The following is a 22,698-nucleotide window of genomic DNA, read 5'->3' on the forward strand; positions in this document are numbered from 1 at the left end:
GTCCCCCTCAATTTTTTTTTTTTTATCCCATTTCTACCCACTTTGTACATATCCTTCAGGAAACCTACCGGCTGCTTATAAACAGCATCCATTTCGTTTGTGTCTGAATCAAAGGCTTCCCAGTTAGCACCCTGGTCAGAAAGGCAGTAATGCTGCTTTGTTTCATTCATTTAATTTAACTCATGTAGATGGAAAGTGGCTTGCTGCTTGAACTCTTGAGTAAAGAAGTCTTTCAAATTACAACATGAACCTGATGGACTTATGTAGCTACCAGCTAAACACGTAGCTTACTAATTTATCGGAGTCCTGTCTCTGTTCAAAAACATTAAGCAGCTCAATGGAGCGAGCACAAGCAGCAACAGCAACCCCCCCAATGCCCCCTGGACTTGTTTCGTCTAACTGCTGAAAACTTAACATTTCAATTTATTCTTCTCTTGTTCATATTTTATTTTTAGGTTTCTCACTGCTAGTTTGAAAAAAATAACTTTTATTCTGCACCACAATTTCCTAAACTGGCCAAACGCTTTCTTGCTTTCTTCTGCGTTTTATTCTAATAGATTTAATATGTACTGTTGCTTATTTCAATCCATGGTTAATTTGTGAAGTTTCCCCAGTCTTCCGATTTGGGGCTATAATAATTACTGGATCTAAAAATAGCAGCGGTCTCATCCTCAGTCATTCTTCAATTTCAACAGCATCTGAACACAAGAACCTGTCCCAGCAATGCCATGTAGATATATTCCAGATCCCAGCTGGCTGTTGGCAGCGATAGTGGGGAGAGCAGATGGGTAATGGCCTTTACTAAGTCAGAGACATTCGTAAGTGTGTTCTGTAGCAGGAAAAAAGAAAAGTGAAATGATCTTGGACCGCACACAATCAGCCCTACAGCAGATGCTTATCTGAGCACTGGTAGGCTCAGATTCCCTCTGGCTCTACGACGTGATCCCAAAGGAGTTCACTGAGGAACCAAAGTCTGCTATAATTCACCTGTTGGTTGCAAAGGTGAGCACTGAATTATGAGCATGAAAGATATCCCCCGTATTGTCATGGAAGTGAACGGTGAAGGTGAGTGTTGCTCCTAACGGAACAGCTGTCTGCGTCTCTTTGTTAGACGTGTACAGGGCAGGACTGGTGCTGATCCTCAGGTAAGAGACTGGGAAGACCTGGGAAAAGAGGAGACACTTCAGCTCAACATCAATACACGTTTGATTGTTACTAATTAAATGAAACTATACTGAATAAAGACATGCTCAATGTTCTTGCAAAATAACATGCAATTATCATACATTAAAGAAGCATGTTGCGCAAAAGAATAAGCTGCCCAACATTTTGGTATGGTTCACATACCTTTAGAGTACCAAGGTTTATAAGCAATTAGAGATATGCTTGCTTCAAAAGATCTAAATAGCAATGATAACATCTAGGGATTTTGTGTCAACATCTAGAGATTTTGTGTCACTATCTCTAAAGTAACCCAGAAAATGGCAGATATTTTGTATTGATTTCAGTCATCATATCCACTCTCAGAGAGACAAGGTTGTGGTGTCTCTTGCTTTTCTATAATAGATAACCAACTTTAGAACATCAAATGTATATGAAGTGATGTAAATAAATATTGCAATAAAATCTAATAACCCTCTAGAAAGGAAGAGAGATACCTTAACAGCAACAACAATGGTTTGGTTAACTCCGAATGGCTCTTGGCAATTAACTTCCAGGGTTGACTTGCCCGTGAGAGAACCAGAAGTGAGCAGACCCGTCTTGTCCACCTGAATTAAAGCTGCCTTGTCAGGGCAGTCCAGCACTCGATAACTGAGAGAACCAACTCCATCCCTGCAAATGAGCCAGAAAACAATTAGGAACTGCTGCTTCCATTTAATAGACATACTTTTAGTTCAAGAGTCAATTAGGAGGCAATCACTAAAGCAAATACAGAGCAACGAGCGCATCAAAAGCTTTTCCATTAAATACTTCTGTATGTTCAGTAGCAAACGTTTCACAATAGGCTAGAGGTGGTGGCGGTAGGGATTCATACAACTATCCTAAAAAAGAAATAGACAAAGTGTTTTGAAAAGACGTCTTGTATTAGAATATAAACTGCACGCTTTTTATTCTTTCTTGAAGGTGATGTTTGTGCTTAGTCCTTATACATAGAACAGGCTATGTGCAACTCTGGCAATGAATGTTAGCCAAGTGTTAAGTGGTCTTCTATTGATTTTTTTTTATTTTTAGAATACCTACATAGGAGAATTCGAATAAATAACTCTCACCTGTTAGTCTGAAGTTTCATCAAGGAGTTTGGAGACATTAATATCTCTTCAGCCACTACTTCAGGATTGAGCAAATGCAATTTCTCAAAAACCTACAAGCAGAGAAGCAACGTAAAAGTTAAAGCATTCAGAACTGAAATATACAGAACACAAATGAGTCTTGTCTGGAGGATAACCAGTAAGGGTTGCTGTGGTGCAATGAGCGACCCCAGCCGATTTTCCTCTCTTGGGCAAAGCAGTGTTCCCTAAGGGGTCCCTGAGCCAAGATCGGCATTTCAGCAAAAAAATGATTTGAACTAGATTGCACAACTCCTCTTCCACTGCGAGTGGCAGCAACTTGGCTACCCACCAAAAAGACATTTTAAATCACAATTAAAACCACCGATCCATAATCCATTGATCACTATAAACTTGGATGACACTACACGCTGGTATTTTTCTAGGAATCCCAGTATAGTATAGGTTTTGTGATTCTTTTAACAACAGCTATCAAAACTCAAATCTCTATTGAATAAACCCAAGCAAGCATCACCTCCTGATGCATATTAACAAGACGAAAATGAGTTATTGCTTTATGTGGTTAGCCGTCATCTCCATCAGCTTTATAAAACCAAATTAAATAACATGCCTGCTCTATTACTTGCAGTCCAAAATGACAAACAACCCCACAAATGAAAGAGTACATTTAATTGACCACAAAAACATAACCCTGGTTATATAAATGCAATTTAAAATGATTATTTTTAGCAGATGCTGTGCAGAAGACTGAATAAGATTTATGGAGGTGACTGTGGCCACTGTCCAATTTGGTCAGTTCTGACCTCCATCTTTAGCTATATCTAATCCCAGAATGATTACTATGGCATAATCAATAAGGTTGTAGAATATTGTATGTGTCTCAAAAGGTTTGTGTTAACTCAAGCATATGGACAAACAATGAGGTACGGCATTGTTTGGTAACAAGTTAAACTCAATTATTATGGGGTTAAAACACAAATATTAAGGAACTGAAAATGTCTGTACAGTAAATAATTTAATTAAAATTATAATAAATCGAGCAAGTCCAAAGAATAAATGTATTAATTTAATTCATTTAAAATATGCAACAAATTCCATATGGATAGGGCAAACTAAAATGGATTTAACTTTTATTTTGTACAGTACTAAAAACACACAGACAGACCTAAAATCTAAAATGTGCAGCTGTACCTGGATCTGTAGTTCATCTGAAAGTTCTTTCACATTGCCTTCCAGATGTCCAGCAGCAGAATTTATTGCTCTCACCACAACTCTCAAACCCGTTCTTCCCTTTGCTCTTCCATACACATTCATAGCAAAGTTGTCTTCTGCGGCAAGCTGCAAGGAAGCCTGCAAGAAAAAAAAAAAAAAACATTTTACTGGATTTTGAACTATAAATGAAGCTCAAATTTCACACACACAAATAAAAATGTTTATTGGCTTAGCAACACATTTAATTCACATTACCTGGGCATCATTCCGTGTTCCTTCTCGTTAGATTGTTTTAATGATGAATTACATTAAAAGACAGAAATGCTAAAATGGATCGCAGTTTTAATTTATTTACTTATGGATTTCAAAATCTACTACAAAAAGGAAAGGCAATTATAGGCTAAAGCGGCTGCCAATATTGGAGAACTTCAGTTTAAAAACAACAACAACAACAACAACAACAACAACAACAACAACAACACACAATGAAAATATGTTTTTCTACCAAGACTGTGGCAGAGGAATTTCTAAATTTCCCCGACTTAAAATCAGAGTTTTGTAATCTTTACGTGTACTCCAGACAGGAGAGACAAACAGAAGTTTAGCATGCACACAGTTTAGTGGGTGCATACTTCAGAATGGCGAGTCTGGATATTCAAGATGTCCCTCTTGGTGACAGACCAGTGGAACGTCAGCCCAGGCTGAGCACTGCCAAATGAAAATGGAGTCTGGCTGCTGGTTATCCCCATCACATAAACCGGCATCTAAAACAAAAAGAATGTTTAAGGGATTCATTCTCTCAAAATATCACACCAAACAGAAAAGAAATTAGCATCATAAAACACACAAAATCATTCTGGTTTGTGCAAGATGGAATAAAATAAATAAAAAAAGGTTTAGACAAGTAAAGTTTCACCCAGTGCCTTCTAAAGAAAGTAGAGATTACTTGAATGAGATTACTGTACCTGAGTACCAGTCTTCATTCTTGTGATGGGTGCACGGATTCGGATGGCTTTCAGCTGCACTATTTCAACATCCACTTTATCCTAAAAGCATCAATTACAAAAATCATCCTCATCAGATACAGACATGCCAGGCCCTATCAGGATATACTGCGCAGTGTGTTCAAGCAGCATGTGAAAGAAAAACAAAAAAACCAAGACGACTGAAACTTCGTATCGCTTTTCAATTGCAGCTGTGCCATTAACCAGGATATAGTTTAAAGACACTGAATTAATAGTCATTTCTTTCTTTGTTTTCTGTTTATTACCTGTGAAATTACAAGAAGCTTTCCAGTTTCTGCATCAACAGCTTGCACTACTCCAGTTACAGTCACGTTCCCAACAGCAACCCCTCGGACATGTCCAACACCATTTACAGAGGCAATCTTCTGATCACCAATGGAAAAAATGATGTTAGACTGAGGCTGGGGACCTCCTTCAGATGTTATCTGCAGGGACAATTCAAAGATGTGATTAAAAAAACAAACAAACAAACAAACAAACAAAAAACACACACACCTTATTAGGTTATTAAATGTAAATACAAAAAAATAAAAAACCACACATACCACCATTTTAACTCCCATTATATATAATATCAGATTAGTCTGCAAAACTGCCCAAATGGTCATATACATCATTATTTTCTCAGGACACAATAATTATTATTATTATTTTTTTAACTACAAATGTGTTACTAAAATAAAATGTTTTGCTTTTAACATTTTTTGCTCATTTAGGATTTGCAGTTTACTGGGGTTAATACAACTGCAGTTCAACCCTTTACTGTACAACCATGAAATATATACAATTTCTTAATACCAACGAAAGAGAAGTGTTATACATCAGAAGGAAGTGAAAAAATTGATTTGAAAACCTTTGAAGTGAAACTTGGGTCGAGGAAGTGTAGTCAGAGTATTTATAAAATTGTTTGATGAAAATTTGTTGTGAAATTCACCCAGGCATTTCGCAACAGATCATCATGATAACGCTGCATTGATAAGAAACAAAAAACAAAACTCAAGACCAGCTTACCTGCATCATAGCACCGACAATTAAAGTGACCTTCCTTGGAATTAATCTAAAAGGTGGAAATACCTGGAACACAAAAACAAAATTCCAGAGTTCATGATTCATTAATACACATTTAGTGCATTTTTTGTGTGGTCCAATATACTCAACAAATCAAATTGTTTTTCTAGATTCTTTGATAAGACCCAAGTTGAGTAATAGCATTATATTTAAATTCAAAACTTGAAAAGGTGAAGTCTATGGCTTTTTCAGTGTATATTCGTACTATGTTACAGCATTTACAATTACTTCATCAGAAGCAAACACTTACTTCAATTTGCTGTGGTGTGGAACTGATCCTTTTGCCAGTTTTATCCAGCACAATTGCAGACAGACTGGTCTGTCCTATGGCCACACCTTGGACTAGGAAGACTGCGGTGTCATTTTCCAAAGTTTCACCAATGGGTCTACAACGAAAAAAAAAAAAAAAAAAAGATTTTTACACCAGATTAGACATCAATGCCTACTTTATAGATCTATCATGACTATATTGATATATGATCAGTAACATATCAAATACATTGAATATTTAGTAGAAAAAAGATTGATAGACATTGGATAGTTATGGAAGTAAAATCAGTCACAAGAACATGTTTTATTAAATTAAAATCAGCCTAAAGCAGGGATGGAAAAAAAGACTCCCATTGCATAGTGGTTGAATCTGTTCCTGGTTTTACTGGGAGCTGAGTAAGGCACATCTGAGCTTGTTACCTATCCACTGGGACTAATCAAGATCACTGTAATACCTGGAACGGGTGAAATGAGTCTTATTTCCATTTGTGCAAAAGCAAAAGATATTTCTCTTCCAAGAATCTTAACAAAAATTCTAATGGTCTGGCTACTTGTTAGAACAAAATATTTTTAAATTGTATACATTTTTTAAGAACTACTTACACCAAAGAAATGATCTGAGATGCTGCTTTAAGCTTTAAGTCCATGAAAGAGAAATATTTAGCCAGGAAGGGCTTCTTGTTATCATCCAGTACTCGGACGTGGGCTTTTACCGATTTTCCAATCTCTACCTGTAATAGGACAATACAATTCAACAATGTTGTATGCTGTATTTAAAAAATAAATAAATGAACAGTACATCAAATGTAACTGTGAAGCAATGAAAGTTCATTAAAATAACATTTATAGCTGAAGCCTTATAAATGGTTAATGGACATTACAGTATGCTGCCCCCCCCCTCTCCCAAAGACAAAGAACATGTTGCAAGCACTTCCATAAGACAGAATGAGGTTTGAGGCCATTATACTGATGCAAAGCTTAAGGCCCAGTAACTCGCACAGTAACTGTTTCTGGCTAAGCAACACAGTCTTTTACCCCACACATTTTTTGTTAATAAAAATCTTTCATCTTTCTAAGGCTCATTGTTGTAACCCGGAGACTAATGGAAAAAAAAAGACTAACCTTGTCAACCACTCTTATGTAAATTTCAAGAATATCAGAAATGTGTACTGCAGCTTTGGCAGGAGCTGGAAATGTCAGGCACAAATCATGGGCCATCACGGTTAAAAACCCTGGCTGTACTGGAAGCACCTTAAAACAAAGACAAAAATGTGTCAGAACATATTTACACACACCTCGTTTCAAATTGTAAGGAATAACTAAAAGGTAGTATGTGTTAGTAAATCTTACACTGTAGCACTTGGTATGCCTGTATCAAATTGGTTGGTTAAGATATATTCCAAAGTAATTTTATAGTAAACATGAAAAACAGCATCATATTTCCTGGTTGTTGGATCCAGGTATGAATCCCATAATTGAGTGTCTGGGGAGACACAGCAATTGCAGCTGTTAGAGAGTATTCCAATCCAATTACACACAACGTGTTAATTCATCCCAACAAATGTTAACTCTCAAAGATGCAAAACAGTATACAATGTATGAGACATCTTCTTGTAACACACAGTTCCTTGGCGTAAATGTTTACCTTAGAAATAGAAAAGAAAATATTTAACTTACCTCTACAATGCCCTTTGCTTCTTGATAAACTACATTCACTATACCACCAATGCTGGTGTTGACAAAAAAATACCCAGATCCCTCTCTTAGAGCAAGTTCTGCCTGTAAAACAAATATATTTCTGTACTTGGTATGTGAACTAAAGAAAATAATGCCAAAAACAAAGCAAAAAAAAACAATTAAATAAAATTAAAAAGCAACATTGGGTCCCTTACCCTAACTCCAGGATGGTTATATATTGTGTTGACTTCAGGGCTCACTTTCACATCTTCAACCAGTAACAGTTCAACAGTAGCAGACACAGGTGTCGGACGGTCATACTGAAATGCACATTAAAAGTGGATGGATTTATTCTTGTTTCTTTATTTTTCTAAACTCTACCATGGGTGTTCAGTTTGACACAAACAATATAAGGATGCCATGGAGGAACAAACACTGAAGCAAGACCCATGTACACACTTTCTCAATCACATTTCAAATTGGTACAGTACACAGATGCAAAAAGCTTCCCTACCACATTATGCACTTTGGCTGCATTGAGGTGTGACACTTGGTATCCTGCAGCAGTCACAGTGACAGCACTCATCCCTGATTCACGATGAACCAGCACCGTTTGCTGACCTAGAACAAAGCCAGATATAAACTTTAGATCTCGTGTCCCTATGATTCTTAAATGTAGAAGCTGTGTTCTTAACCAGAAGATATCATACCATGAAGCTTCTTCTGTCCGTTTCCATCCTCCTTTAGGGACAGGACCATTGGCATAGTGGGTTCTATACTGGCTAAAGAGACCTTCGTCGATTCCCAGAAAATACTGAGCGAACTGAAGTTGTCAAACTTGCGGCCTTGTTGATCATAAGCAGCCAAGTCCAATACAGGATTGCGGTAGTTTGAAACTGGTACCTGCAAACAAGACGACAGCATGTATAAAATACTGCTGCGTTATAACTGTATATACATGTTTAAAGAAATTGGCATTCAAATAAGAGAAGGGAAGGTCTTTTTTGGGGTAAACTAAACCACAGATACAATACAACATCACAGATAATTTAAGCAGTTCAGGGTAAATCAATTACTCCATTTTAATCACCCTCACCACTTGTTTGTTTTGCTGCAGCAAAGGGCAGGAGAGATCAAGCTGTGGATTGGTGTAGACAGGAACCAGGGTGAGCCGGGAAGCAGGTGCACACTCAAACTGGACAACTGCTGGCTCCACTGCAGGAAAGGGGTTTGTTAAACTGGGCTGGTTTCCAACTGTTAAAGCCAAAACCTGTGAAAAAGAGAAGCACAGTTTAAAAAAGTTCAAACCTGGAAAACAAACAAGTATTGGAATAGTGTCTTCCTACATTTGAGTGAAAACCAGAAAGCATTCAAAACAATCATAAAATCACCCTGCAGCAGTAAATACTGATTCAGGCAGAGGTTTGGTTTGGGGACCACACAAATACTCGGCACATGAACTTGCTTGTCTAAGTCAGCAACATTGCTTTTATATGCTGCATACAGCAATGAATATACAATACTGATTGGAAGAGAAGACGGCAGGTTACATCAACTCCAATGTGACCATCTTTGATGGGTAATCTTTACTACAAAAGAAAGCTGCATCAGGATTCACTGCATAGCCGTTTTTTCTACCCTCACCTGTTGTCCCAGAGATCTGCAGGTTGCCCGAACCCAATGCTGTAAGTAGTTTCTTGATGCAGGTCCAAAAAGAGCCAGATGGACACTATCAGCATCTTCTGCTGTGAGGTTCCTGAAGAATTTGGATGGCTCCAGGACCCATGGTTTTGGTCCTCCTTCGAATAGCATATCTTTAGAGGAGCCAAGGGTCACCAGAGCAACAGCAACAGGATCAATGGCCTGAAAAATGTAATAAATCAAACATTGGCTTGCAAAGGAAAGACACAAAAATGTTTCAAAAGGTAGGCATTTCTGACTGAAAGAGTGGTATTAGCAGGACAGACTTAAATGACAACAAAATTCTTCTAAAACTTACTTTAAGAGGTTGATAGGCGGCAATGGTGATTTTGGCACTCAGGTGAACTTGGCCGTGTGTGTAGCTAACATGGAGCGTTGTGTATCCAGGAGCTACGGCATGTACTCTTACTCCACTGCAATAGTCTTGGCCTGGCTGGAGTCTCCCTGTCATGGAAATACATGTTGCAATTGCAAATAAAAACCAAAAAGATAAACAGTTGAATACCCCATCAGGGATACCTATCTGCACTGGGTGGGCAAAGTCGGACTTCCAGTCCTGTTCTTTGTTCCAAAGTGGAATGAACCCTCCAGGACTACACTACAGTCTAGAAATGTGATATCAACTACTAAAAAGGACAAGGGGGAAAAAAGCATTTTTTGTCATAAGGATTTGCTATTTAATATGAATAAAGGAACGTAATGTAATGAACTCTGGGCATGGTTCCTCTTAGCACCATTCCCTGTGCCCATGTCTTCTGCAATGCACATTAATTATAATAATCCAAACACAAACTCAATTACCACAATGCTGTAGTGTTAAAAATACCAAGGAGCTAACTGATAAGTAATGACTATTGCACAAGTAATGTTAAATACTACTCATCCAGTTCATTCTATTCAATTACCTTCCAATGGGCTGAAGACACCTTGGTTCTCCAATTCCACAACCAAATCAAAATGGGAGCAGTCACTCAGAGTTACCCTTTCACTGGTCTCCGCATTTAGCAGGCCGAAAATCCTCAGAGGAAGGTCAAGCATTTGTCCAGCCCGAGCCTCAACCTGACAGGGAACAAACTCCATCCCAATGGGCTCGATCACATAAACCTGGGAAACATGCCAACAAACACTACATAAATGCTGGAGCTCTTCAGAAAAGCACAAATTGAACAGCATCAGTGAAACAGCATCATATATGTACCAGTAGTTATCAGACTTCTTAGTCCAGAGGATGAAAAGGCATTATATGCCTAAGCTTCAAGTGCCATAAAACCTAATGGCGTTATATTGACAGCGAAAAAGCAGGGTTACTTTGGCACTCAGTATTTCAGTATATCAAACTTTCACGCATATCAGACCATCATGAAATGATATAATAACCTGAATTTCCTCATTAAATTTGATCTTGTTAGAAACATTACAACACGCAAAATGAAGTCTGGAAAGCTGGAAATGATTACACCTGTAGATGGAATATTGGAGTACAGGATTTTGCAACTTGAGAAGACTCATTTCAGTAAAGAAGCTATCAACACTAACGTCCGCTTTTTGACGACAACATATTTTACTAAGCGACAGTTTGCGTTTAGTGGTGTACACAAGAACACTTTTTTCAGAGAAACAGCTATGAAATTGTATATATTAATGGTATATTTTATTACTATGAACAGTATTACACTAAATCAAACCCATAGATTTGAAATAGTCTTCCTGGGGATGACGTTACAACTCAACATGCGTTCTGCTTCAATAAAACAGAACAGCTAGAACAAAGAAGGGCTCTGCAAAAGCACAATTATAATATTTGTATTACATATCTGTATATACAAAAATATTACATTTAAAGTTCTTATTTAAAAATAAAATGTACAGCATGAGGCTGTTTTGTATTGAACAGGTTCAGTAAACTACTGCCTCCAGTAGAACAGATGGATTACAGCCTTTTCAGATCCCAAACTAAGATTGATATGTCCATATGGTGCAGTGTCAGGGTTATCATCCGTGTGGAAAAAAAGGTTTTATTTTATGTATTTGCTGCATTTAGACAAACAGAATGAACATACTGTATTTAAAAAAAAAAAGCAAAAGTTTGTTGCCTTCAGCAAAAACCCATTACACACACACACACACATATATATATATATATATATATATATATATATATATATACACACATATACATATATATACACATATACATATATATACATATATATATATATATATATATATATATATATATATATATATATATATATATATATATAAAATTAGTAATTAAAATGATTGCCAAGGCTTTCCAGGATTTATATTTTTTAGGTCACTATTGGATCTAGAAGCCAAGCATATTACAATAAGCTATACAGAATCACACATTTAAAATTAGGGATTTGTTTTTTTCATTATCTCACATAGCAAGCTAATCCATCATTACAATGTACTGTTATCCATTAAATGGCAGAAGGAAAACAAATGTGTATTTCTTATTACACTGAATTATTATTATTTTATTTTTCACATGTGCAAATAAAACAGCCTCATACAAAACCTCTTAACTCTTTCAACACTGTAGACCTGTATTCAGGACAAATAACTACTAATAGTAGTGTTCTAATAGTATCAGCAAGGTAACGCCACTCAAGATTATTAAACTAAGCTCATATAAACATTATATCTGTACACATTTGTATTTATTTTTTTGAAGACACTGAAACTACTGTATTAAATTGTCCTGTGGTATACTTCCTGTAAAGTTACTTTGTGCCGTAAGACAATCTTCTCAACCTGAAGGAAGGCCAGGAAGACACCCCATTGGACAGACTCACCTTCATCTCTCCGTAATGCAGTGGGTTCTGAACATCGCGCGCCTGTATAACACTGATGCCTATATCACTGCCAGTTGTCATGGCTCCTGTCACTGTCACAGTTGCAACTGCATGGTTGGAGGAGGACCAAGTAAAATTTCCACTTCCACCTTCTGCCTACAAAACATGGTACAGACGACATTAATAACTAACTAACCATGGATATTTTACAGCATATTTGAGTTAGACTGATGTGTGAATGTTTCTTACAGTTTTTTTTGTTTGAAAGAAAATACACATCTAAATCCCAGGATTTTATTTCAAATCATATAAATCAAAATCACATTTATCTTTCAGACACACACCCACCCTACAAGAGAACTCATTTTAGTCAACGGCCAAGCAAAAACCTTTAATCAAAATGGAATCTATACTAACCCTCATTTCATTCGGTTGGTAAATATGCAAGACACAGAATTGCTTAATGCACTCTGCATTCCTGGAAATCAACTCTTCCTTGAATATTCATGTTTTTCATTATGGGCTGTGCAGCGTAATGGTGCCGGTTCAAAAGAGTTCAAACACTTAAACAATATGATGTGTCTACTTGTCTAAAATACTGCTTGATTGCAAGTTTATCATTATGTGTATCACTCCTACCACCTGGATGGCCTCAGATTCTTTGGACTCTCTGGGGCTTCTGGCTAGTTAATTGTATTAAAATTACCATTTCATTTTAACCACTTACTTTTATTGTGTACTCGTAAGCGCCCGTGTTCGGTTGCCAAGGGAACGTCAAAATCCTTGGTGTGAGAACTATGGGATTAAAAATGTCAACATCCTGTTGGTTACGAACTGGGACTGGTAGAACATGGACTCCTCCATCCTGTGAATTGAATGAATCAATATTTTAACAAAAAAAAAAGAATAAAAGGCACAATATTGTTTAAATATGAAAACTGGTTATTCAGTATTCAACATCTGTTGGGTGAAGAGAAATGATTAGTTTTCCTCATTCCACAGAATATGAATGCAATGGCCAATAAAATACTCCCAAGGTGATTGGTGTGCTGAAATAAGATCACAGAACTCCATTTTTGAAAATTTCAGAAAACATATTGATTTTAACTGTCAATAAAAGGTAACAAAAGAAAACTGAGCTTTACTGTGTATAAAACAAGCACACATTCCTGCATTACTGTACATACAAACTTACAACAGCATTACTGGTGTCTTAATTGATTTTGTCATCTACAAAATGAGGACTTATCTCTTACAAGAGTAATAATGTTTTATTGTCTTCTTGAACATGCTCCACTCATATATTACCACAGCACACAGTATTAAACAGATTCTAAGGATGTGCCAGTATAATTAACCCGTATAGGACCCACCTGGTCGACCACAGAAGTGAGGGCGCCATCTATTAACACCTGTCCCCTTTTCAAGGTCTTCACACGGTGGTACGATCCATTCACAGAGGACTCCAGAACCTTAAAATACTCTTTCGGAATGTCGGCATCAATCCTGATATTCTGCAACCAATATAATGAAACCACAAATTTGTACTGTCAAACCTATTAATAGGACGATTAATAACTTGGACTCAAGACTATTTTTATTTAGCTATACCGGTATATACATATACAAAAATAGATTCATTGGTAAGGCACACATAGGAAAATACATACAACCACCAGAATACTTTGAGTTACTGTAAATTATGTGTTCTTTAATCTTGTCTTCAAATAAGTACCTATGACACTTTTTTTTAAAACATGAATGTTTTCTTTTTAAAGACGACATCACATTTTGTGTTTAAGTTTAGTAATGTGTTTATTCACAACCACGAAAAGAAAGATAAAGACTCAAGTTTATAAGGCACGAAACCTCCAAAATAAAAACTGCAACGTTACGTGAATCCATTACTTACATCAGACAAGTAAACCTTATGGCTGGATTTATCAAATACATCAATGTGAATTTCATACTCTCTCCCTGTTTCCAGGACCCATCTGTCGCCTGGCTGAATTCGAAACCCTAGCAGAAATACAAGTTTCATATATAAAGACAGCACATTTGTTAAAGCAACATACATCTGCCTCTTAAAACACAACCCATCCATTTGAAGAAAAAAAATATTAATAAGTATCGTCATCCCAGTAATTGTATCTGCTTTCACTATTCTAAAAGGACTGTACTGTCAAACACTTTCTGAAATTTGAATAAAACTGCACTGCACTTGAAGACTGCAGTCTGTATCAGTTACAGAAATTGATGTGAAAATATTGGTGTGCGCTCATAGCAATCTAAATGAATAGGGTTTAGCTGTCATTAGTGCTGAAATAATTTGACATGAACCAACACAACACTTGCACTGAGATCACATCAAAGCACTTGAGTGGCAGACCAAAACTAAAGTGATAACGTTTCACTGTCATTTCAGTGTAAATGGAGGAATTTCAATGTTGTTTGAGTTAATGAAGAATTTCTTAGACAAATAAAAATCACTCTGTGCGGAATGGAACCAAGCACAAGCCCTACGCAAAACAATTAAATAAAACTGTGGGAACCCCTATAGTTTGTGTAAATGTCTAAATAAATTATATAAACAATAATCATTTTCTTCCTATTTTGTACACACGTTTACTAGGGTTTGATGGACCACCCCCTTTACTCAGCCCAACTGTTTTGAGGTTGAGCACCCAAACCTCAAAAAGGGTTATTTCAATATGCTTACATTAAGTAATACAAGAGTACAAAACATTACTTACCTAAATATCCTGGTTCCACCACATACAGTGTACTGTTTGGCAACCTGGAAGCTCCCTGCATACGAATACCTAGTAATTCTATGAAGGACCAATTCAAATGATGAATAAGCAAAAAACCTGCACATAACACAAGTCTATAAAAATAATAAAAGTCCTGCGGTAGGTCAATGCATTGGGCCAAAGTGAATCTGCTCTATTATACAACAAAGATTGAAAGTGTCACCGTCCTGTAGTAATCTAAAGTCTAGGCCTTGCAGAAATCTAATCTCAAGCAACGCAATGGTGTGCTGATGTGTAAGAAGCAGATTAAACCAGCAGAACTTCCCTTTATTTTTCTTAGTCTAAAAGGATACTTTTGTAGTTAAGGACAATGTTTGCCTGTCCTTGTTGAAGGGCAGTGACAGTGGATGTTGCTCTGTCCAGTTTTGCCAAGTGGCGGTGGGGATCTCCATCTGGGCCAAAAACACTGTTCTGAAGCTGCAGTTCGTACTGATCACAAGGCATTGCTAGCTCTGGAATAGAAAGCAAAAGATGCAAGCATGCAATTACATTTAACATGACTAATATTTGAAGGAGAATGGACAAATGGATGAACATAGGCAAACTACATCACATAACACAACTTGTTTTAAGTCTCACTTAAAAAACTGTAGACCTCTAAAGTGTAGACCAAACAACTCGACTCAACACAGCAGATCAGTTAACCCTACATCATTTTCATAAACTAAAGTAGTTTTCTCCTCATATGTGGCTCTCTTTTTACATCTAGATTTAAAAGGGTCCACGGTGAACCATTCTGTTCAAAGTAGTGGATTCACCCTGTAAAACTTTACAACAAAACTACGTAGCTGGAGAGCAATGAAGAATGAAGGATTTTATTTATTTTTAGCCTCGGAGATAATGTCTACAACATAAATTTTAAAGTGAAATGAAGCCAACCTGTAATCTTTCCTTGCCTCATCTTCTGAACCTTGTACTGAATGGAAGTTCCTACCAGCAGGTAAACGTCACACGCAGGGTTAAGCAGTATGTTTTCTAAGATTAGGAGCCTCACTTCTGCTGCTGGCACATTCTGCACAAATGAAACATACATTCAAGGCAATGTGTACGTAATGTAACAGAAATGGGGGGGGATTACAGTGCTCCATCATTTTCAACAAGAAAAACGCTTTTAAAATCAGGTACCAAAAATAGCTTTGCAATTCAAAAATACACCACGTGGCTATTTGGAATGGGTAAATACATTCTACTGAAGAGCAAAATGAAATGGGTAATGGTTACTGCACTATCTCAGCCTTAAACAAGGTGTCTGTCTGCCTCTATGTTGACGGATACCAAGTTTCAAATGAGGAGAAGGCCGTCACAGGATGTTTTGGGTATTATAGACATAAGGACTGCCAAGAGTGCCTAGAGAATATAAAGAAACAATACAAAATACACAGGTATTACAAGTAGTAGTTGCCTGGTTTGGGTTGAAAAGGTAGAAAACATCCACATTAAGAAACACAGACAATGCCACTCTTGCTGTTCACTACAGGAGCTCAATGACAGTCTGGAGCTAGCAAGAATCCTGTTGATTGCCTTTGCAAGGCATGAATTTAAAGCTTGATGTCACAATCCACCAAGAATGAAGCAATGAGACATCTTAATCAGAAAGAAAGCTTCATACAGTCCCTCCTACTTGCACAGTCACAAGGCGAGGGAACTCAGCTGTTATGCACTTGATGCAACTGGTGCTATTTTTAGCATCAAGGCTTCTGGAGCTGATGCTGCCAGGAGATGGGATTTCTGAACAATTTGACTAAGACTATTTACCTACTCTGGCTATAGAACTAGTTTAACGAAAGCTGGATTGCACATGCTCACTGACTAACTAAATAAACCCCAGTTCACAGATTAATTCATGGAGCTTCATGGGGCTTTTGAGTCAAAAGCCTTTCAGAAGTGAAATATAAACTGCATGACATTTAAAACACAAATCATGTGCTTTTTTTCTGGACTACCTTTAAAATCTAGGACAGCTTGAGAAGAATGCGATATAGTCTTGTTCTCTCTTCTATGAACTGCTTTTCAGATTTGAAGGAAAAATAAATATTAACCTGTACTGTAAGGACTTAGTAGGATAGCTGCAGGTACAAAAACAACATTTTTGTTACATATAGTACCTTGTATAAGGACTCCTGTATTTTAGCTTTCAGTTTGGAATTTCCAGTTTTCATTCCGGACACCAACATTGTATCTCCTTGTTTGCCAACCTTCTCCATTTCTGAAATATAGGCTGGAGGAGTGTATGTAGATTCTGAAAACTTGAGTACTCTAAGGGAGAAAAAAAGAAATATATAATAATTTGTTATAATGTTTATTGGGGGGGGGGGGGGGGGTGATCAAGCAAATCAAACATAAAAAATGTAGAAGTCAAGCGTGCTAACGTACTAGTGTATCTTGTGGTTACCTTAGGGAGGAAGTAGTGGATTGTTGTTGCAAGCAGATAATACAGCTACACTTACCGCAGTGCATTGTAGGAGTCTGAGAAGCTAGTAGTCTCTGCATCTTTTACTATGGTCCAGTCAAACACTAACCCTGCCAATGTACTAAATGTATTTCCTGGAAAGCAAAACAATAAATAAAAAGCAAAATTAACCTTAAGACAGTGTTTTACCTTTAATATTCTTCCCAGTTAACCCTGAACACGCCCCATCCCATTACATGTTTGGTACCTCCACTACGCAGCATTCCTACTTTTAACAGAAAACACTTCCTCACTTCAAAATTCAGAAGAGCACAATGATTTTCAAAAAGAGGACCATATTCAACTCTAATTTGAGTTGACTGGAGAAATAAACTCTCTCACTAGAACACGAGTGTGTAACACAGTAGAGACTGGGTGTAAATTGGCAACCTTGCACACCGCCAGTGAGCGTCTTAACCACAGTGCAAGAGAGCCAGGCTCGACTGCATTTGAGGTTTTAGAGCTTTTAACAACATCTCACCGACAGGGGACAGAATCCGTAACGACAGTGTACCACACAGCACTGCCTGTTAGACTAGCATTAGTCACCACATAATACTGATCTTTCCCTGCCAAAATGTAGAACTGTTTTAAATCGTAGCTCAGGCCTTCTTGCTAATGTAACTTGGCATCCCTGCGTACATTTAAACATATTTTACAAACTCACTGGTTTGATGAGATGCCAAAGTAAACTCATCACAAGTGAGACCGCAAAACTAACCACCACAAAGACATAATCCAAATACTGTACTCAGTGCTACTGGAATTTATACAAATGTCCAAATTATTAGAACTAGCTAGAAGTAAACAAACCCTCATGTAAAATCTATCTATGAATTACTGTTTACTTCTATAAGTTATTAAAAAAAAGAATCACAAAATACCCAGGATGCTCAGTTACCAATTCATTTAGATTTATGATACAAGGGTTTGTCTGCTTTAACATGTCCAATGTCATTTTCTATTTTAATTTTCAATCCAATTAAAGTACATTTCATATAAAATGCTTCTGGTCCTTTCGAGTTATAAAAACGACACTTGCCTTCAGAATCTAAAGCGTGAATGGCCAGCTCCAGTGGTGAGTCCTCCAGGTAAAGCTCGCGCGTAGTGGAAACAATCTGAATCGCACTAATAATATCCACGATCGCATCACAGCGCAGTACCTGGCCAGTCACTTCAATAAATAAATAACGTATTCAATTATAATAACACACAATGTACTGGCAACCCTGCCTTTCTAACTATATTAGTGTGGCAAAGAAGATAAATACTTACATACGTCTTCGGCCAATATAATACTGGTGAGCCGGGTTGGCTGGGTGGAACGTGCTTGCAGAACAGCTCTCTGTGAACAGTGACGAGCATCCTGATCAATGGCTTCTATGCTGGCAACCTCTGGTCTAGTAGAGGACCTGAGAAAAATAAAAGTGGAGCATTGAAATATCTTCACAGGGTAACCAGTAAAAAATATATATATTTAAAACAATCAAATACGCGGTTTCCTTAATGTGGGTGTGTGTCTTTTATACAGGAAAATGGAAGACAATTCTGTGAAATCTAATGGCTTGTAAGACAGACATAATTTTACATCACACTGGCTTACAATATTGCATGTGTTCACTGAATCCCGGCAGAATTTAAACTTGTTCCATTTAAAATATTCACCGGTTAACTCGGACTAGGGTGGCAATTTAATTACCTGAGGCTAGCAGACCAAGTAGCAAAGAATTAAACAAGAATGTGATTACAATAGCAGTTTGCTAAATCAAATTAGGAAAGGATTTTCTTCTAAATATCATGCCTATTAGTACAAACGGTTCTTTTTATACCAAACCCCTTCAGGAAAAATGACGTATATGGGCCATTCCCTGCCATGGGGTTTAAAAAATAAAACAAATATATTCAATGTAAAAGAAATAGTCAAATGATCTGCAAGTCAAGTCAGCTCAGATAAATTAAAACAAACAGAAACATTTGTTTAAACTGGAAAAAGGCTGTTTAGTTATCTACCAAGGATATAAGGAACATTAACAGTAAAACATAAAAATGTATGCATTTGGTTCTTCTTGTTCACAGATGGACAAAACTGAATTAATCATTAATAGGTTTGCATGAAGGCATTGGAGCCTGGCACAGTGACTGATATAAAAGTGAACTGCACTGTGAATACCTGGAGTTTCTTCAAGAACCACTTCCTCCTACGTTTTTCTTAAGAACCACTTCCTGCACACAATGCTCTGTATACCAACTTGTCCTCTAAATAAATCTAAAAACATGAACAAGTATTGTGTGTGTCCACAGACCTTGATCAGCACAATCTTGTGTACATTACCTACTTTAAGATAACAGCCCAAGATTAGTGACAATCAGGGTCTGTGAAACCAGCGACGTGTGTCAATAACAGCATTATTTCTTTACAGTAATTTTGTACACAAGTCTTTTCATCTCTTATCTTGTGACAAAGAGGACAACTTCAGATGAGCCATCTGATCTGTCAATTGTACTTAACACATGGTGGCCTTTGTCTACAGGGATCAGTGCTGTAAGCTATGGCAACCACTCAGGGCAGCTGCAGGGTCAGCTGTGCTGGCCTCTTCAGGGGAATTGCCTCAGCTACTTTGTGACAACATCCATTTAGGTTTCAAGAAATCTCAGCAGGTCTGGAACTACCAGGAAGCTTTTTTTTCATTCCCATGCAATAAAATGACTACCACAGACCCTTTGGACACGACACTTTCTGTATTTGTTTTAGCACAACCTGAGAATCCAGTCCATTCTAGAAGGGCTCTGGTCCATTCTAGAATGTTCAACACATAAATGAATTTGGTTTATGAGTATTACAAAAGTATAATTTATGGGATGTGCAGATGAATTATTACAAAATTAACTTTATAAATGTACTTTGTCATCTTGTCCAAGGAAGGCTGAATAGAATTACCAGGCAAGTGCTTTCTCCATTTTTTAAATAGTATTCAATGAGTTTACAAATTCAATGCAAACATCTTATAAAAGCTCTCTATAAAATGTTTCAGCCTACTCATTCTAGAATCTAGTCTAGTTTTCATATAAGGGCCTTCTTGTTATGTGACATTTTGATCAGTGTCCTTATTCTAAATTGGTGCATTAGTCAACATGGTTAAAAAAAACAAACAAACAAAAACACTAACTATGCATATTAATATTGCATAGGATTAACAGATTACGCCCACATGCACTGAAGAAATACCTAGTAGGGACTCTGATGGTGATGAAAACATACATTTTTTATGACTTGGATTCAGTAGCTTCTTGTGTTTTGTAATACAATACTGTATCAGTACAAACTGTTAGCCCGACTACCAAAACAGAAGCACTGCAAACAGTATGCAATTTGTATTTAAAATACGCTCAAATATGTGCACAAAAACAATCCTAACAATTACGTAACATGAAAAGCAGTTACTGCATAACATACAACCCCTTAACTAATCCAGTGTCCTAATATAACTAAAGATAAGACTTGAGTGAGCAGCCTTTGAACATATTCTGTAACTCACGTGTTTCCGGGGTGCTGTCAACAACACAAAGAAGATTTAACAAGCTATATTTAAAATAATAATAATAATAATAATAATAATAATAATAATAATAATAATAAGATGATATTCAGCTTACCATCTGTAACATCCTTCGGTTGCTTCCAATGTGAAATTTATCTTGGTGCTCCTCGCCAAAGGCAGTAAAACTTTGGGTATATTTAACTTAGAAGCACCAGAACAGTCAATTAGAGAACGAAATAAAACCAAAACTAAAATCAAGGCATTCCGATAAGGGCTCGACATTTTCTTTGTCCAGTGACGCGCCAATATAATTTAGCTTACGTTACAAGATAACATCGAAAATATTTGAATCAAACTATCCACTCCCTCCGGCTGTCTAGCCTGAGGCCCCTGTACTACCAGGGCAAAAAAAAAAAACGGTTTCAGTGTTCGGGAAATAATACAAGGATAGTACTGTATTGATAAAAACAACCGCTGAAACGTTGCTATCAAGATACAAATTAATCTTTCAACAGCGCGTTCCTGTTTTTCTATAATCTGCCGGTCAAATATAGATACAGTAATTGTACAAAGTTTCAATACACAACCAGCATGGAGAGCTGCAGCAGCATGACTCTGATATCCGTTTCAAAAGAGCCCACAAAATATGCAGATAGATACAAAAATAAAAATATGTATATATATTTATGCTCCCGGAAAAATAAACCTAAAGCTACACAATAAAATAAAATATTGTTGAAATGATTGCATTGTTAAATTTAAACACAAAACTCATCAGAAATCCCCGCCATTCACAGCCATTCGAGGAACGTCATAAGCACCGACAGAAGGGGAACAGTGTAACTTTCACGCAAAGAGGGAGGAGGAAAGGGTCACAGCAGCCGGGGCTTAAAGGTGCAGTGAACAATGTGACATGTTCTGTTATACTGTAATTGCATGCAACAGACACAGCAACCATCCCCAACTCCAGACCAGAGGTGCATTTAAAAATTTCAAAACTGATAAAATTTAACTTTGCATACCAATATAAGTGCAGGATAAAACCTAAAACGAGGTGGTTGGGTATTCAAGTCGTTCAAACACCCATCCCCTTGGGGCATCAGATTTGACATGATTCCAAGCCTGGGTAACAAAAACCTATATGGCCCCTGTTTATCAAAGCTTTAACTGCGCTGTGCAATTGCATTGCGGAAAAAAAAAAAAAAAATACAAAAAAAAAAAACTGAACACTGAATCTAACAAATACAAGAGGGTGGTCCTAGTGGAACAGTCTTCTTGTGACAGTATCTATTAGTGATGCCTGGAAACTAAGCGGTGCTATTCCGATAATTGGAAATATAACAATTAACGATGCATTATTAGAAACCATGCATACTTTTAATAGGCAGGTCTATACATTTTTTAAGTTTGTCATTTCAACCAGTTCAACTTTAGCAGTGCTTTGAGAAGTATGCTAATGTCTTCATTGTGGCTGCTTTGACAGTCTTTAATTGCTACTCTTTATATAGCAGTATAGCACAATGCTAATACAATCACACAGGTAATGACAGCCTCTTCACCCCTTTCCCCACACCTTGTGCTTGAATATATTTGAATGAGTAGAATAGAATGTTAGCTTTAAAGCACTATAGTGGGACTAAAAAAAAGTTTGTAAAGGAAATGCCAAGGAAGAGGCTTGTCAGTAGATGTATCTCATGTACAGTAGTGGAGCCTAACCTGCCCGGGCAATTGCAATGCACATTTGAAGGGGTGGGTGTTCCTGAATGTGCTGCAGCATTTCCTGTGTTACATGTTCAAATTTCTCTCTGTGCAAAGGTCCTGGGTGGCTTGTATA

The 22,698-nt window shown here is 37.1% G+C and overlaps 1 protein-coding gene across 1 annotated transcript in view; it reads right to left on the minus strand.

Annotated features, from left to right (window-relative positions):
- The window catches only part of LOC131701513 (nuclear pore membrane glycoprotein 210-like), a 29,513-nt gene extending 7,756 nt beyond the window's left edge, over nt 1–21,757 (minus strand). Inside the window, exons 1-31 of the mRNA XM_058999852.1 lie at nt 20,980–21,757; nt 18,601–18,737; nt 18,368–18,499; nt 17,324–17,420; nt 16,982–17,132; nt 15,756–15,888; nt 15,170–15,328; nt 14,817–14,885; nt 13,976–14,082; nt 13,437–13,577; nt 12,791–12,928; nt 12,064–12,219; nt 10,147–10,345; nt 9,540–9,685; nt 9,185–9,403; nt 8,637–8,810; nt 8,251–8,443; nt 8,055–8,161; nt 7,756–7,860; nt 7,541–7,642; nt 6,986–7,114; nt 6,467–6,594; nt 5,844–5,979; nt 5,537–5,599; nt 4,771–4,950; nt 4,466–4,546; nt 4,133–4,264; nt 3,480–3,638; nt 2,271–2,362; nt 1,659–1,833; nt 988–1,163 (exon numbers count right to left, since the gene is read on the minus strand). Coding sequence (XP_058855835.1) covers nt 988–1,163; nt 1,659–1,833; nt 2,271–2,362; nt 3,480–3,638; nt 4,133–4,264; nt 4,466–4,546; nt 4,771–4,950; nt 5,537–5,599; nt 5,844–5,979; nt 6,467–6,594; nt 6,986–7,114; nt 7,541–7,642; nt 7,756–7,860; nt 8,055–8,161; nt 8,251–8,443; nt 8,637–8,810; nt 9,185–9,403; nt 9,540–9,685; nt 10,147–10,345; nt 12,064–12,219; nt 12,791–12,928; nt 13,437–13,577; nt 13,976–14,082; nt 14,817–14,885; nt 15,170–15,328; nt 15,756–15,888; nt 16,982–17,132; nt 17,324–17,420; nt 18,368–18,499; nt 18,601–18,737; nt 20,980–21,146 — 4,283 coding nt within the window. The 5' untranslated portion in view covers nt 21,147–21,757. The remainder of the gene's footprint in view (nt 1–987; nt 1,164–1,658; nt 1,834–2,270; nt 2,363–3,479; nt 3,639–4,132; nt 4,265–4,465; nt 4,547–4,770; nt 4,951–5,536; nt 5,600–5,843; nt 5,980–6,466; nt 6,595–6,985; nt 7,115–7,540; nt 7,643–7,755; nt 7,861–8,054; nt 8,162–8,250; nt 8,444–8,636; nt 8,811–9,184; nt 9,404–9,539; nt 9,686–10,146; nt 10,346–12,063; nt 12,220–12,790; nt 12,929–13,436; nt 13,578–13,975; nt 14,083–14,816; nt 14,886–15,169; nt 15,329–15,755; nt 15,889–16,981; nt 17,133–17,323; nt 17,421–18,367; nt 18,500–18,600; nt 18,738–20,979) is intronic.
- Between the last annotated feature and the right edge of the window lie 941 nt (nt 21,758–22,698).

This window comes from Acipenser ruthenus, chromosome 25, assembly GCF_902713425.1.
Source record: "Acipenser ruthenus chromosome 25, fAciRut3.2 maternal haplotype, whole genome shotgun sequence".
Classification (NCBI taxonomy): Eukaryota; Metazoa; Chordata; class Actinopteri; order Acipenseriformes; family Acipenseridae; genus Acipenser; species Acipenser ruthenus.